The sequence below is a fragment of the Melitaea cinxia genome, chromosome 7, assembly GCF_905220565.1.
Source record: "Melitaea cinxia chromosome 7, ilMelCinx1.1, whole genome shotgun sequence".
Taxonomy (NCBI): domain Eukaryota; kingdom Metazoa; phylum Arthropoda; class Insecta; order Lepidoptera; family Nymphalidae; genus Melitaea; species Melitaea cinxia.
The window spans coordinates 533,864-551,360 of record NC_059400.1 but is presented as its reverse complement, the minus strand read 5'-3'; the positions used below and the strand labels follow the sequence as shown (position 1 = coordinate 551,360).

The window sequence follows — 17,497 nt, the reverse complement described above, 5'->3', positions numbered from 1 at the left end:
ATAATTCTCAGAGGCAAAAATTTTGTGGTTTCACTTTGTAATATTAAGTATTATTTCATCTTTAAATGAATATATTTTCGATGAACTAATGTAGTCTGCTTATAACCGTCGAGGAACTACGGCGGTTTTAGTGAAAGTAAAAAAGAATGTCGAGACATAAAATAAATACGTTATCTGTATGTTTAGCGAATCGTGCACCACATAACCACATCGTATATTATACATATATATATATATATATATATATATATATATATATATATATATATATAAGTGTACAGCGTAAATGGAAGATCCGGGTGATGCAGTGATGCAGTGGTGTAGTGATGCAGTGATGCGGTGGTGCAGTGGTGCAGTGGTGCAGTGGTGCGGTGGTGCAGTGGTGCAGTGGTGCGAGCTAGATGAAGAACTCGCGGCGCTTGGTGACCTTGGGCCCGGTGGCGGCGGCCAGCGCGGCCGCGTCCTGGTCCGCCGCGCCCGCCGCGCCGCGCTCCTCCTGCGGGAACGGAACGACCGGATCAGAACGACCGGATATCCGGATCCCTTCTAAGGGACTCCTTATTGTTTTTTTTTTTTTAGATTTAATTATATGATTAATTAGACGTAAAATTATTATTATCTTTTTATTGATTTTATTAAATTGTTTTAATTAATCGATGAATTTAATGTTACATATTGACATTGATTTTAATTTTATTAATATAAATGTAATAATTTGTATTATTATTATGTTTGTTTTTTATGAATTTTATGAATTTTTTAAGTGTGATTATTTATTGATTGTTCATTGATTATTTTATATTTTTTGATTATTTTGTTTTTATTGAATTGTCTAAATTGTTTGTTAAATTTAATGTTATTTGTTGTGATAAACTTAACTAACGCATTGGGTTACTGTAATGTTAGTTTTAAGTTTTTGTTAATGAATAAATAAATAAATTATTTTTCTTTCATGGCTGGGTCTCAGCACCCGGTAACGCTGTCGAGGCTGATGGGGCCAACAGCACTAATCACTCCGAAAATAAATTACCTGCGTGAGGTACTCGCCCTTGTGGCGCGACAGCGCGCGCACCAGCACCACGGCCACCACGAGCAGCAGCAGGAAGATGAACGCCAGCACCGCTGGGGGGGGCACACTTTAGCAACTAAAACTTCCGAATCGCTACATGTATATATTAATATGATATGCAAGTATCAAAATTGAACTGACTTGGGTAATACAAACATTTCGCTGCAAAATATTTTGAATCAATACTACTCGTGAAATGCTGAAATAGAGCATTTTATGAGTGATATCAGTCACGTTTATCAAAATGAATTATTAATTTCAGATTACAGTGTATGATAGCATTAAAGGGTAGTGGTTTGACGAGTAGTGGAGAGTTGGAAAGTGGATGCAGAGTAGTGTTGTGGAGTAGTGATGTGTAGTAGGTTGGCAGTACCGTGCGGTAGTGTTGTAGAGTAGTGATGTGTAGTAGGTTGGCAGTGCCGTACGGTAGTGTTGTAGAGTAGTGATGTGTAGTAGGTTGGCATTGCCATACGGTAGTGTTGTAGAGTAGTGATGTGTAGTAGGTTGGCAGTGCCGTACGGTAATGTTGTAGAATAGTGTTGTAAAGTAGTCTTATACAGCAGTAATTTAATGGAGCAGTGTACGGTTGCGGCGTGGGGTAGGTGTCTTAAAGTAGTAATCTCACTGCCAAGGATGGCCTCATCGGTGCGGTGGAAATCCAGATCTGAGGCAAGGTCGGCCGGGGGTGGCGGTCTCGTCTCTGTCGGCTCAGGCGGATGCGTGAATGGCTCAACACCACAAAAGTCTTCGTGCAAAGAGCCTGTGGAAAATAAATAAATATATATCTATAACAGACACACACGGTCATCTGTACCAAAGGCTTAATACTTAATACTAGTGTCGATGTCGTCGAACTCGAGACTGTCTGTTCCCAGCTCTGTGGTCGCTACGCTACTCTACGCCACTCTACACTACGCTACTCTACGCTACGCTACTCTACGCTACGCTACTCTACGCTACGCTACTCTACGCTACACTACTCTACGCTACGCTACTCTACTCTACGCTACGCTACTCTACGCTACGCTACTCTACTCTACGCTACACTACTCTACGCTACGTTACTCTACGCTACGTTACTCTACGCTACGCTACTCTACGCTACGCTACTCTACGCTACGCTACTCTACGCTACGCTACTCTACGCTACGCTACTCTACGCTACGCTACTCTACGCTACGCTACTCTACGCTACGCTACTCTACGCTACGCTACTCTACGCTACGCTACTCTACGCTACGCTACTCTAGGCTACTCTACGCTACTCTACTCTATGCCACGCTACTCTACGCTACGCTACGCTACGCTAGATGGGCGGAGCTCACCCCCGATGGCGCGCACGTTGGGCGGCGGGTCCTGCTGGAACAGCAGCTTGAGCGGGTAGATGTCGTCGAACTCGACGCGACTGACGCAGCCCGCGAAGCCCTCGTTCATGGTCTCGTTGCGGCCCACGTACAAGTACTGGATGTTGTTGAACTGCGCGTCGGCGGACTCGCGGACGTTGAAGTGGTACTCTTGAGTCTCGTAGTTGTCCACCTGTAGCGTACGTGTACAAACTTAAGACAATGATATATCGCGACGTCATGATTTCAAACGCACGTGTTACAGCTTAAATATACTCGTAAATGACTCTTAACTAAAACTGAGATTGTGAAACTTCAACTAAATGAAATATACATTAAACCATAATTTAAATGAAACAACTTTTTCGGATTTTATCGCGGCTTATTAACTTTTTTGATTCCCGACCTTTCGGAAACTTTACAGCAACCATGGTCACGGGAGGACTGTGACTGTAAGTGTGAGGAGGAATTGAATAGTCTTTTCAATAATAAAGCACTACTACTATTGGATGGGGCACACGTAGCTGCGAGGGAAGCATAAATAAATAAAATTTGATAGCTTTTACTTTTTTTTACTACATATAGTTGTTAAGAATTATTGTACGCTTCAGCCTGTAATATCCCACCACTGGGCACAGGCCTCTTTCTCCATGTAGGAGAAGGATCAGAGCTTAATCCACCACGCTGCTCCACTATGCGTAACGATCGCTATCAGGTGTACATGATAACAACCGGGACCGACGGCTTAACGTGCTCTCCGAGGCACGGTGGAGTGAGTGGAGAATTATTGTATCTGACATTTAATTTTAATTTTGATTTCTGTTTTTCTGATTTTTGTTTCGTTTCTGATTTCAATTCCAGTTTTGATTGAATTTTAGCATTGATTTTTTTTTTTTAATTTTAATTATTGTAGTTTTGAATTTTAGTATTTATTTTAATTTTTAATTTTAATTATTGTAATATTGATTGAATTTTAGTATTGAATTTGATGATCATTTTAATTTTGGGTTTAATTTTAATTTTAGTATATTTATTTTGATTTTAGTGTTCTTTGATTGATTTAGATTTGGTATAATTTGTTTTATCACAATTGTTGAAATTAGCTTAGTTTGCGAAAAAATGTAACTAACAAAAATGTAAAATAAAATATTATTATTATTAACAAGTATTTAAGAAATAAAACATCTAAAAAAAACATCTTCTAAACTTAAAACCCAATCTTGAGCTCAGCGACTCACCTGTAGAACCATAGTAGCGCCGCCGTTCTTTCTAGACAGACGTACATCGTGGTACTGCCCGAGACCGAAATGTTTTCCTTGGAAGATTATCTCCTGCCTCTCAAAGCCAAAGTCGAACACAACTCGAAGATGTCCTGGAATACAAAAGATTACGAACGTTCAACATATATCATACGACTTTTATCGATTTTGCTAAGAAAAGATTAAAACTCATTTCTTTCGGTAAAGGAAAATTTTAAGTTCTGCAAAAAAAAAATAAGGTATAAGGCTAAATCCAAACAGTGGGGCACAAACTAACCTTTTATATAAAAGTAATATATCGGTTGTTGGTGATCTTATAACTCAAGAAAACTAGATGAATTTGAAACTAAAAAGAGCAAAGCATTAAGCTAGTTCGAGTTTGTGGTGGAACATTATTAAACAAAATGTATATCAGAAAGCCTGTTTGAACGTCCTATTATTATTATTTTTTTTTTTTTTTTCTTTTTGATGTTTTTTGTCACGGGATTGTTTGTGTAAAAGAAATTTACAAAAAAAAAGGATGTATAAACGGAAAAAATAGCCATTTTATCCAAAAATTGATGAATATACGGGAAAAATGGCGGTGACAAGTTCTACAGTTATTTTATAATAATCAAAACTTACCAGAATTAGACACCATAAGAGTTAGGTATTCTCCTGAAATGTTTGAGTAGAATCCCAGCAGGAAACCCTTGGGGTTGGTGGTGGTGAAGCCCACGCGGATCTTCTCGTTAATGGTCGAACGCCATGAGCCCAGGAAATCGTACTTGACCATTGAGTTTGGACGAAGATTGACACCGATTTCTGTTATGAATATTTTTTTATGATTTTATTTAGGGTCTAAAGTAAAAAAAGAATGATAAAAATATTTGGAACATTATTTTAATATATCTTAACCTGTTGGAAATCAAAATTCAACTATTTCTCAATTGAATTACGAGATTATTACTACTATAAATTATAGGCAACAAAACTCCCGTAAACCAAAGCATCACAACAAACGTCAGACAATCTATCAATTTTTTTCCATGCCTGACGTTTCGGATACTTTACAACAACCATGGTGACGGGAGTCCTCCACGAGTATCCGAAACGTAGGGCATAAAAAAAAACCGCGGTCAAATCCGAGAAAGCTGTTTCAAAGAGAAAAAGAGAAATCCATTAAGTTTTCGATATGGTCAACACAACAACAAAGGAGTGCGGTACCGTCGGCACAGATGGGCCCCTTGAAGGCCGTCCAGCGGCAGTCGCACGAGTAGCCGTCGTAGCGCTCCAGGCACGTGCCGTTGTTGAGGCAGGGCGACGACTCGCACTTGCCCACGCAGCCCGCCGTCACGCCGTACACGCCTGTCACACACCCGCCTCTTACTCTCTCACGTATTTACAGCACGATAAAAATAAAAATCTTCAATTTTTTATAGTATAATATATATAATCTTCTATAGTATAATATATATAATCGGCCGTTGAGCAGCAGCGCGCGCACGTGCACACACACACACACACACCTCTGGCGGCGTGCGCGCGCAGGTCCACGGCGCGGCCGTTGAGCAGCAGCGCGCGCACGTGCACACACACACACACCTCTGGCGGCGTGCGCGCGCAGGTCCACGGCGCGGCCGTTGAGCAGCAGCGCGCGCACGCAGCCCACGAAGCCGTCCTTGCGGTCGAGCGCGGCGTGCACACACACACACACACACACACACACCTCTGGCGGCGTGCGCGCGCAGGTCCACGGCGCGGCCGTTGAGCAGCAGCGCGCGCACGCAGCCCACGAAGCCGTCCTTGCGGTCGAGCGCGGCGTGCACACACACACACACACACACACACACCTCTGGCGGCGTGCGCGCGCAGGTCCACGGCGCGGCCGTTGAGCAGCAGCGCGCGCACGCAGCCCACGAAGCCGTCCTTGCGGTCGAGCGCGGCGTGCACACACACACACACACACACACACACCTCTGGCGGCGTGCGCGCGCAGGTCCACGGCGCGGCCGTTGAGCAGCAGCGCGCGCACGCAGCCCACGAAGCCGTCCTTGCGGTCGAGCGCGGCGTGCACACACACACACACACACACACACACCTCTGGCGGCGTGCGCGCGCAGGTCCACGGCGCGGCCGTTGAGCAGCAGCGCGCGCACGCAGCCCACGAAGCCGTCCTTGCGGTCGAGCGCGGCGTGCACACACACACACACACACACACACCTCTGGCGGCGTGCGCGCGCAGGTCCACGGCGCGGCCGTTGAGCAGCAGCGCGCGCACGCAGCCCACGAAGCCGTCCTTGCGGTCGAGCGCGGCGTGCACACACACACACACACACACACACACCTCTGGCGGCGTGCGCGCGCAGGTCCACGGCGCGGCCGTTGAGCAGCAGCGCGCGCACGCAGCCCACGAAGCCGTCCTTGCGGTCGAGCGCGGCGTGCACACACACACACACACACACACACACCTCTGGCGGCGTGCGCGCGCAGGTCCACGGCGCGGCCGTTGAGCAGCAGCGCGCGCACGCAGCCCACGAAGCCGTCCTTGCGGTCGAGCGCGGCGTGCACACACACACACACACACACACACACCTCTGGCGGCGTGCGCGCGCAGGTCCACGGCGCGGCCGTTGAGCAGCAGCGCGCGCACGCAGCCCACGAAGCCGTCCTTGCGGTCGAGCGCGGCGTGCACGCACACACACACACACACACACACACACCTCTGGCGGCGTGCGCGCGCAGGTCCACGGCGCGGCCGTTGAGCAGCAGCGCGCGCACGCAGCCCACGAAGCCGTCCTTGCGGTCGAGCGCGGCGTGCACACACACACACACACACACACACACCTCTGGCGGCGTGCGCGCGCAGGTCCACGGCGCGGCCGTTGAGCAGCAGCGCGCGCACGCAGCCCACGAAGCCGTCCTTGCGGTCGCGCGCGGCGTGCACACACACACACACACACACACACCTCTGGCGGCGTGCGCGCGCAGGTCCACGGCGCGGCCGTTGAGCAGCAGCGCGCGCACGCAGCCCACGAAGCCGTCCTTGCGGTCGAGCGCGGCGTGCACACACACACACACACACACACACACCTCTGGCGGCGTGCGCGCGCAGGTCCACGGCGCGGCCGTTGAGCAGCAGCGCGCGCACGCAGCCCACGAAGCCGTCCTTGCGGTCGAGCGCGGCGTGCACGCACACACACACACACACACACACACACACCTCTGGCGGCGTGCGCGCGCAGGTCCACGGCGCGGCCGTTGAGCAGCAGCGCGCGCACGCAGCCCACGAAGCCGTCCTTGCGGTCGAGCGCGGCGTGCACACACACACACACACACACACACACCTCTGGCGGCGTGCGCGCGCAGGTCCACGGCGCGGCCGTTGAGCAGCAGCGCGCGCACGCAGCCCACGAAGCCGTCCTTGCGGTCGAGCGCGGCGTGCACACACACACACACACACACACACACACACCTCTGGCGGCGTGCGCGCGCAGGTCCACGGCGCGGCCGTTGAGCAGCAGCGCGCGCACGCAGCCCACGAAGCCGTCCTTGCGGTCGAGCGCGGCGTGCACACACACACACACACACACACACACCTCTGGCGGCGTGCGCGCGCAGGTCCACGGCGCGGCCGTTGAGCAGCAGCGCGCGCACGCAGCCCACGAAGCCGTCCTTGCGGTCGAGCGCGGCGTGCACACACACACACACACACACACACACCTCTGGCGGCGTGCGCGCGCAGGTCCACGGCGCGGCCGTTGAGCAGCAGCGCGCGCACGCAGCCCACGAAGCCGTCCTTGCGGTCGAGCGCGGCGTGCACACACACACACACACACACACACACCTCTGGCGGCGTGCGCGCGCAGGTCCACGGCGCGGCCGTTGAGCAGCAGCGCGCGCACGCAGCCCACGAAGCCGTCCTTGCGGTCGAGCGCGGCGTGCACACACACACACACACACACACACACCTCTGGCGGCGTGCGCGCGCAGGTCCACGGCGCGGCCGTTGAGCAGCAGCGCGCGCACGCAGCCCACGAAGCCGTCCTTGCGGTCGAGCGCGGCGTGCACACACACACACACACACACACACACCTCTGGCGGCGTGCGCGCGCAGGTCCACGGCGCGGCCGTTGAGCAGCAGCGCGCGCACGCAGCCCACGAAGCCGTCCTTGCGGTCGAGCGCGGCGTGCACACACACACACACACACACACACACCTCTGGCGGCGTGCGCGCGCAGGTCCACGGCGCGGCCGTTGAGCAGCAGCGCGCGCACGCAGCCCACGAAGCCGTCCTTGCGGTCGAGCGCGGCGTGCACACACACACACACACACACACACACACACCTCTGGCGGCGTGCGCGCGCAGGTCCACGGCGCGGCCGTTGAGCAGCAGCGCGCGCACGCAGCCCACGAAGCCGTCCTTGCGGTCGAGCGCGGCGTGCACACACACACACACACACACACACACACCTCTGGCGGCGTGCGCGCGCAGGTCCACGGCGCGGCCGTTGAGCAGCAGCGCGCGCACGCAGCCCACGAAGCCGTCCTTGCGGTCGAGCGCGGCGTGCACACACCACACACACACACACACACACCTCTGGCGGCGTGCGCGCGCAGGTCCACGGCGCGGCCGTTGAGCAGCAGCGCGCGCACGCAGCCCACGAAGCCGTCCTTGCGGTCGAGCGCGGCGTGCACACACACACACACACACACACACACCTCTGGCGGCGTGCGCGCGCAGGTCCACGGCGCGGCCGTTGAGCAGCAGCGCGCGCACGCAGCCCACGAAGCCGTCCTTGCGGTCGAGCGCGGCGTGCACACACACACACACACACACACACCTCTGGCGGCGTGCGCGCGCAGGTCCACGGCGCGGCCGTTGAGCAGCAGCGCGCGCACGCAGCCCACGAAGCCATCCTTGCGGTCGAGCGCGGCGTGCACACACACACACACACACACACACACCTCTGGCGGCGTGCGCGCGCAGGTCCACGGCGCGGCCGTTGAGCAGCAGCGCGCGCACGCAGCCCACGAAGCCGTCCTTGCGGTCGAGCGCGGCGTGCACACACACACACACACACACACACCTCTGGCGGCGTGCGCGCGCAGGTCCACGGCGCGGCCGTTGAGCAGCAGCGCGCGCACGCAGCCCACGAAGCCGTCCTTGCGGTCGAGCGCGGCGTGCACACACACACACACACACACACACACCTCTGGCGGCGTGCGCGCGCAGGTCCACGGCGCGGCCGTTGAGCAGCAGCGCGCGCACGCAGCCCACGAAGCCGTCCTTGCGGTCGAGCGCGGCGTGCACACACACACACACACACACACACACCTCTGGCGGCGTGCGCGCGCAGGTCCACGGCGCGGCCGTTGAGCAGCAGCGCGCGCACGCAGCCCACGAAGCCGTCCTTGCGGTCGAGCGCGGCGTGCACACACACACACACACACACACACACCTCTGGCGGCGTGCGCGCGCAGGTCCACGGCGCGGCCGTTGAGCAGCAGCGCGCGCACGCAGCCCACGAAGCCGTCCTTGCGGTCGAGCGCGGCGTGCACACACACACACACACACACACACACCTCTGGCGGCGTGCGCGCGCAGGTCCACGGCGCGGCCGTTGAGCAGCAGCGCGCGCACGCAGCCCACGAAGCCGTCCTTGCGGTCGAGCGCGGCGTGCACACACACACACACACACACACACACACACACCTCTGGCGGCGTGCGCGCGCAGGTCCACGGCGCGGCCGTTGAGCAGCAGCGCGCGCACGCAGCCCACGAAGCCGTCCTTGCGGTCGAGCGCGGCGTGCACACACACACACACACACACACACACCTCTGGCGGCGTGCGCGCGCAGGTCCACGGCGCGGCCGTTGAGCAGCAGCGCGCGCACGCAGCCCACGAAGCCGTCCTTGCGGTCGAGCGCGGCGTGCACACACACACACACACACACACACCCCTGGCGGCGCGCGCGCGCAGGTCCACGGCGCGGCCGTTGAGCAGCAGCGCGCGCACGCAGCCCACGAAGCCGTCCTTGCGGTCGAGCGCGGCGTGCACACACACACACACACACACACACACACCTCTGGCGGCGTGCGCGCGCAGGTCCACGGCGCGGCCGTTGAGCAGCAGCGCGCGCACGCAGCCCACGAAGCCGTCCTTGCGGTCGAGCGCGGCGTGCACACACACACACACACACACACACACCTCTGGCGGCGTGCGCGCGCAGGTCCACGGCGCGGCCGTTGAGCAGCAGCGCGCGCACGCAGCCCACGAAGCCGTCCTTGCGGTCGAGCGCGGCGTGCACACACACACACACACACACACACACCTCTGGCGGCGTGCGCGCGCAGGTCCACGGCGCGGCCGTTGAGCAGCAGCGCGCGCACGCAGCCCACGAAGCCGTCCTTGCGGTCGAGCGCGGCGTGCACACACACACACACACACACACACACCTCTGGCGGCGTGCGCGCGCAGGTCCACGGCGCGGCCGTTGAGCAGCAGCGCGCGCACGCAGCCCACGAAGCCGTCCTTGCGGTCGAGCGCGGCGTGCACACACACACACACACCCACACACACACACACACACACACACACACACACACACACACACACACACACACCTCTGGCGGCGTGCGCGCGCAGGTCCACGGCGCGGCCGTTGAGCAGCAGCGCGCGCACGCAGCCCACGAAGCCGTCCTTGCGGTCGAGCGCGGCGTGCACACACACACACACACACACACACACCTCTGGCGGCGTGCGCGCGCAGGTCCACGGCGCGGCCGTTGAGCAGCAGCGCGCGCACGCAGCCCACGAAGCCGTCCTTGCGGTCGAGCGCGGCGTGCACACACACACACACACCCACACACACACACACACACACACACACACACACACACACACACACACCTCTGGCGGCGTGCGCGCGCAGGTCCACGGCGCGGCCGTTGAGCAGCAGCGCGCGCACGCAGCCCACGAAGCCGTCCTTGCGGTCGAGCGCGGCGTGCACACACACACACACACACACACACACCTCTGGCGGCGTGCGCGCGCAGGTCCACGGCGCGGCCGTTGAGCAGCAGCGCGCGCACGCAGCCCACGAAGCCGTCCTTGCGGTCGAGCGCGGCGTGCACACACACACACACACCCACACACACACACACACACACACACACACACACACACACACACCTCTGGCGGCGTGCGCGCGCAGGTCCACGGCGCGGCCGTTGAGCAGCAGCGCGCGCACGCAGCCCACGAAGCCGCCCTCGCGGTCGAGCGCGGCGCGCACACACACACACACACACACACACACCTCTGGCGGCGTGCGCGCGCAGGTCCACGGCGCGGCCGTTGAGCAGCAGCGCGCGCACGCAGCCCACGAAGCCGTCCTTGCGGTCGAGCGCGGCGTGCACACACACACACACACCCACACACACACACACACACACACACACACACACACACACACACACCTCTGGCGGCGTGCGCGCGCAGGTCCACGGCGCGGCCGTTGAGCAGCAGCGCGCGCACGCAGCCCACGAAGCCGTCCTTGCGGTCGAGCGCGGCGTGCACACACACACACACACACACACACACCTCTGGCGGCGTGCGCGCGCAGGTCCACGGCGCGGCCGTTGAGCAGCAGCGCGCGCACGCAGCCCACGAAGCCGTCCTTGCGGTCGAGCGCGGCGTGCACACACACACACACACACACACACACACACACCTCTGGCGGCGTGCGCGCGCAGGTCCACGGCGCGGCCGTTGAGCAGCAGCGCGCGCACGCAGCCCACGAAGCCGTCCTTGCGGTCGAGCGCGGCGTGCACACACACACACACACACACACACACCTCTGGCGGCGTGCGCGCGCAGGTCCACGGCGCGGCCGTTGAGCAGCAGCGCGCGCACGCAGCCCACGAAGCCGTCCTTGCGGTCGAGCGCGGCGTGCACACACACACACACACCCACACACACACACACACACACACACACACACACACACACACACACACCTCTGGCGGCGTGCGCGCGCAGGTCCACGGCGCGGCCGTTGAGCAGCAGCGCGCGCACGCAGCCCACGAAGCCGTCCTTGCGGTCGAGCGCGGCGTGCACACACACACACACACACACACACCTCTGGCGGCGTGCGCGCGCAGGTCCACGGCGCGGCCGTTGAGCAGCAGCGCGCGCACGCAGCCCACGAAGCCGTCCTTGCGGTCGAGCGCGGCGTGCACACACACACACACACACACACACACACACACACACACACACACACACACACACACACACACCTCTGGCGGCGTGCGCGCGCAGGTCCACGGCGCGGCCGTTGAGCAGCAGCGCGCGCACGCAGCCCACGAAGCCGTCCTTGCGGTCGAGCGCGGCGTGCACACACACACACACACACACACACACCTCTGGCGGCGTGCGCGCGCAGGTCCACGGCGCGGCCGTTGAGCAGCAGCGCGCGCACGCAGCCCACGAAGCCGTCCTTGCGGTCGAGCGCGGCGTGCACACACACACACACACACACACACACCTCTGGCGGCGTGCGCGCGCAGGTCCACGGCGCGGCCGTTGAGCAGCAGCGCGCGCACGCAGCCCACGAAGCCGTCCTTGCGGTCGAGCGCGGCGTGCACACACACACACACACACACACACACCTCTGGCGGCGTGCGCGCGCAGGTCCACGGCGCGGCCGTTGAGCAGCAGCGCGCGCACGCAGCCCACGAAGCCGTCCTTGCGGTCGAGCGCGGCGTGCACACACACACACACACACACACACCCCTCTGGCGGCGTGCGCGCGCAGGTCCACGGCGCGGCCGTTGAGCAGCAGCGCGCGCACGCAGCCCACGAAGCCGTCCTTGCGGTCGAGCGCGGCGTGCACACACACACACACACACACACACACCTCTGGCGGCGTGCGCGCGCAGGTCCACGGCGCGGCCGTTGAGCAGCAGCGCGCGCACGCAGCCCACGAAGCCGTCCTTGCGGTCGAGCGCGGCGTGCACACACACACACACACACACACACACCTCTGGCGGCGTGCGCGCGCAGGTCCACGGCGCGGCCGTTGAGCAGCAGCGCGCGCACGCAGCCCACGAAGCCGTCCTTGCGGTCGAGCGCGGCGTGCACACACACACACACACACACACACACCTCTGGCGGCGTGCGCGCGCAGGTCCACGGCGCGGCCGTTGAGCAGCAGCGCGCGCACGCAGCCCACGAAGCCGTCCTTGCGGTCGAGCGCGGCGTGCACACACACACACACACACACACACACCTCTGGCGGCGTGCGCGCGCAGGTCCACGGCGCGGCCGTTGAGCAGCAGCGCGCGCACGCAGCCCACGAAGCCGTCCTTGCGGTCGAGCGCGGCGTGCACACACACACACACACACACACACACCTCTGGCGGCGTGCGCGCGCAGGTCCACGGCGCGGCCGTTGAGCAGCAGCGCGCGCACGCAGCCCACGAAGCCGTCCTTGCGGTCGAGCGCGGCGTGCACACACACCCACACACACACACACACCTCTGGCGGCGTGCGCGCGCAGGTCCACGGCGCGGCCGTTGAGCAGCAGCGCGCGCACGCAGCCCACGAAGCCGTCCTTGCGGTCGAGCGCGGCGTGCACACACACACACACACACACACACACACACACCTCTGGCGGCGTGCGCGCGCAGGTCCACGGCGCGGCCGTTGAGCAGCAGCGCGCGCACGCAGCCCACGAAGCCGTCCTTGCGGTCGAGCGCGGCGTGCACACACACACACACACACACACACACCTCTGGCGGCGTGCGCGCGCAGGTCCACGGCGCGGCCGTTGAGCAGCAGCGCGCGCACGCAGCCCACGAAGCCGTCCTTGCGGTCGAGCGCGGCGTGCACACACACACACACACACACACACACACCTCTGGCGGCGTGCGCGCGCAGGTCCACGGCGCGGCCGTTGAGCAGCAGCGCGCGCACGCAGCCCACGAAGCCGTCCTTGCGGTCGAGCGCGGCGCCCAGCGCCAGCGCCGTGCTCAGGTGCAGCGCCCGCACCGGCTCCTTGGCGGTGCGGATCTCGTTCTTGAGCGCGCCGTCCACCACCACGCGCGCCTCCTTCCTGTGCGCAGACGTACATACATAAAACAACAATACACGTGAAAATTATACAATTGCACCATTGTGTGAGTGGAGACAGCGTGGTGGCAAAAGCAGTCTAGGACGTCCTCACGTACGTTGAACAAATGATCTACGTAAGATTGCCAGTGGAGCCTGTCTGAGGATTGAGCTAAGCCTGGATGTTTGCCACGAGCTTGGGGATGCCTATGTCCACTAGACTACGATAGGCTACAGCAGTAAACTGCGATAGTCTAGTGTGTATGTATATGTCCGTATCAACCATCAGCATACCTGTTTCTTTCAATGGAGACGGAATGCCATGTGTCGTCTGAGAGTCGCTTGCTCGTGTCTACTGACACTCCTAGAGGAGTGTCTCCGACTTGAAACTGAAATTGCAACTGGTCGCCGCCGACGATCGAAAGCTTAATGTAATCTTGTGGCCCCTGAAAAAGTACGATTGTTTAAATTTTTTAATTATGAAAATTTATTATTTTAGTTGATAATTGGCTACTCCAAAAATAATTTTACACGGTAATTATTTTTATATACACTAAAATCTCCTCTCAATCAACCTCTACTACGACACCAACCTTACGAAAATGACAAAGATTTAATCCTATTTTGACCACTATTACTAACAGACAATAAATTTTTTGACAGGTTGTCAGGAAGTTTTTTTTTAACAGACTAAAAATTTACCTTTGAGTGTAAGAGCACAGCGTTCTCCTGTGTGGTACGGAACTCGAAATAGATGTCACCGCTGTGTCCAAGGTCGAAGGTGGGCAACAATATCACGGAGTCTGCTATGCGGAACGTTATTGCGTTGCTGAACAGGTCTGTTTATAAAAAAAAAAATTATTAGACAAATTGAGTTCAAAAACTTTTTTTTTTTAATTTATAATGGAAATTAATTTGCATTTTAGTAAACAAAAAATACATATAATTTTAAATTTTCTCACTAAAAGTCTAATTTTTAAAGTAAGACAATAGATACAAACCATCGCCTTCACAGAGCAGGGGCCCAAGTGTGTATCTACCCTCTTTCTCGTCGAGATGCGTGCCCGTGTCGCCGAACCGCAGCTGCTTCACGGGTAGGAACTCCTTTTCTGTTATATCTCCACCGTCCACTTGAAACTCTTGAACGAAAATACATCACACAATTAGAGTATTTTTTTTATTTTATAATATGTTACATTCAATTAGTTGTAGCTTATTTATTAGCTTATTTATTACTACGCCTTCTGAAGGATTAGTAGAAGAGAGAGTTAAAATAATTTGCTGCCGGTATGGATGAAGTCTTTTTTAATAATGACGAACCGTCTCGAACAAAGTAATATAAAATTATAAAATAAAAAATGACGGTGAAATAAAAATTATCAAGTGCATACAAATTACAAGATTGAGTTTGCTTCTAAAAACTGACAGGCGCTCCAACATGCCCCCGGGCGTTGAAAGGAACTTTCAACTCGAACTTATAACTGGTAACGGGCAGATTCTGTTAAAATCTCTTCTCACTATTCCCGTTTATGTTTGTATGTCAGCAACACGAACGACTCCATCGATCCCCGGATGGACGGCAACAATTCGTCCTAATTTCCATTTCAGTGGAGGGAGATTTTCTTCCTTTATAACTACTAAGGAATTCAGCTGTAAATCGTCCTTACGTGAATGCCATTTAGTGCGTTGTTGTAATTCAGAAACGTACTCTTTACTCCATCTCGCCCAGAAATGTTGGCGGAGTTGCTCGATTCTTTGAAAACGAGTTAAATGATTTATGGAGTGATCTTGATATTTTGGCTGTGATATGGAAGTAAGAGGGCGACCGATGAGAAAATGGCCTGGAGTCAGCGGCATGTAGTCAGCAGGATCTGAAGACAGCGGTGTTAGTGGACGAGAGTTTAATATGGCTTCAATTTGAATTAAAATGGTGTTAAATTGCTCTTACGTCAAATTACAATTTTCCAACACTCGCTGAAGATGATACTTTGTTGACTTGACACCCGCCTCCCAGAGACCACCAAAATGAGGAGTATACGCGGGAATGAAATGGAACTTAATTCCATCATTGGCCATACTTTCACCCAAGTAATCGCTATTAGTTTTTAAAAATTTCGAAAGCTCATTGTACGCACCAACAAATGAGGTACCGTTATCAGAAAAAATATCAGTCGATTTTCCTCTTCGCGAAATAAATCTATATAAGGCTAGTAAAAAGCTTTTACATGTTAAATCACCCACAAGCTCTAAATGTATAGCCTTGGTGGTGAAGCAAATAAAAATTGCTATATACACCTTCACCAACCTACATCCGCGACCTTGGCGACTAGCGCACGTCATCGGGCCGGCGTAATCTACGCCGGTTGTCTCAAAGGGATGACCACCTGGAAGGACGCGCTCCCGTGGCAAGTTACCCATTAAAGGAGTAACAACCCTACCTTTCATTCGATGACAGCGCACACATTTATGATAACAAGCCTTCGCTAAATTGCGACCTCCTATTGGCCAATAGTTTTCCCTAATTGAAGCTAACAATAACTGAGGGCCAGCGTGCATCAATCTTTTATGCTCATAATCAAATAACATTTTCGTAAAATGATGAGTGGACTGTAATAACAATGGGTGTTTTTTATTATAAAGAAAATTAGAATTCTCAAGACGTCCCCCAACACGCATTAAATTATTTTCGTCTAAATAAACATTAAACTTTAAGAGAGGACTACTTTTAGGTAAACTTTGTTCTTTAATCAATAAACTATATTCTGGAAAAGGTTCCTTTTGACATTTCAAAATAATTAAATTTAATGCATTCTTCAATTCATCGTCAGATAAAAACTTATTAACTGGTAATTGTTTTTGCAACACCTAACAAACCGCATCACATAGGCTACGGAACGAACAAGACGTAAATAGTTAGAAAAACGATTAAACTGAATTAATCCATTATGTAATGTACTGTTGTCAACGACAGCGCTTAACGACACGTCAGGTCGAGTTTCCGGTAGAAGCTCAGAATGTTTGACTTGAGAAGGCCAACGAGACGAATCCTTCATCAAAAATTCGGGACCAGACCACCACAAATCATGTTTGTGCAAAGTACTAATATCAATACCACGAGATATCAAATCAGCTGGATTCATGCAGGTTGGAACGTGTCTCCATATGCAAGTGTCCGTTTTTTCTAAAATATCAGCAACGCGGTTGCGTACAAATGGCTGAAGCTTACAAGGCAACATCTGTAACCAACCCAGCACTATGGTCGAATCAGTCCAGCAAAAGACACGACTTATCTTTGCCCGAAGCGAGCCTACGACCTTGTCATATAAACGGGCTCCTACCAAAGCTCCACACAATTCCAATCGTGGTGTTGTCATAGGTTTTATCGGTGCTACTCGACTTTTAGCCGTTAACAAACGAACTATGCAGTTGCCTTTATCATTTAAGGAACGAACATAGACGCAGGCCCCATATGCCCGCTCAGATGCATCTGTAAAAATATGAAGCTCTAATTCTTTGTATGAATCACAGACTACATACGAGGAATGCGGAAATTATTTAAAAGATGAAAGTCTTTGACAATGTTTTGCCAATGCATACTAATTTTAGGCGGTAATGTGTCATCCCATGATAACTTGTCTAACCACATTTGTTGCAATAGCATTTTCATGCTAATGACACATGGGGACAACAGCCCTAAAGGATCAAAGATGCGAGCTATGATTGAAAGTAAAT

General features: G+C 55.0%; 1 protein-coding gene across 1 annotated transcript in view; it reads right to left on the bottom strand.

Annotated features, from left to right (window-relative positions):
• Positions 1–899: 899 nt before the first annotated feature.
• LOC123655063 (neurexin-4) overlaps positions 900–17,497 on the bottom strand; it is a 36,474-nt gene continuing 19,876 nt past the window's right edge. The window contains exons 15-25 of the mRNA XM_045590901.1: positions 14,767–14,904; positions 14,468–14,604; positions 14,060–14,211; positions 13,573–13,769; positions 4,878–5,018; positions 4,296–4,475; positions 3,651–3,784; positions 2,395–2,605; positions 1,695–1,829; positions 1,256–1,268; positions 900–1,136 (exon numbers count right to left, since the gene is read on the bottom strand). Coding sequence (XP_045446857.1) covers positions 1,007–1,136; positions 1,256–1,268; positions 1,695–1,829; positions 2,395–2,605; positions 3,651–3,784; positions 4,296–4,475; positions 4,878–5,018; positions 13,573–13,769; positions 14,060–14,211; positions 14,468–14,604; positions 14,767–14,904 — 1,568 coding nt within the window. The 3' untranslated portion in view covers positions 900–1,006. The remainder of the gene's footprint in view (positions 1,137–1,255; positions 1,269–1,694; positions 1,830–2,394; positions 2,606–3,650; positions 3,785–4,295; positions 4,476–4,877; positions 5,019–13,572; positions 13,770–14,059; positions 14,212–14,467; positions 14,605–14,766; positions 14,905–17,497) is intronic.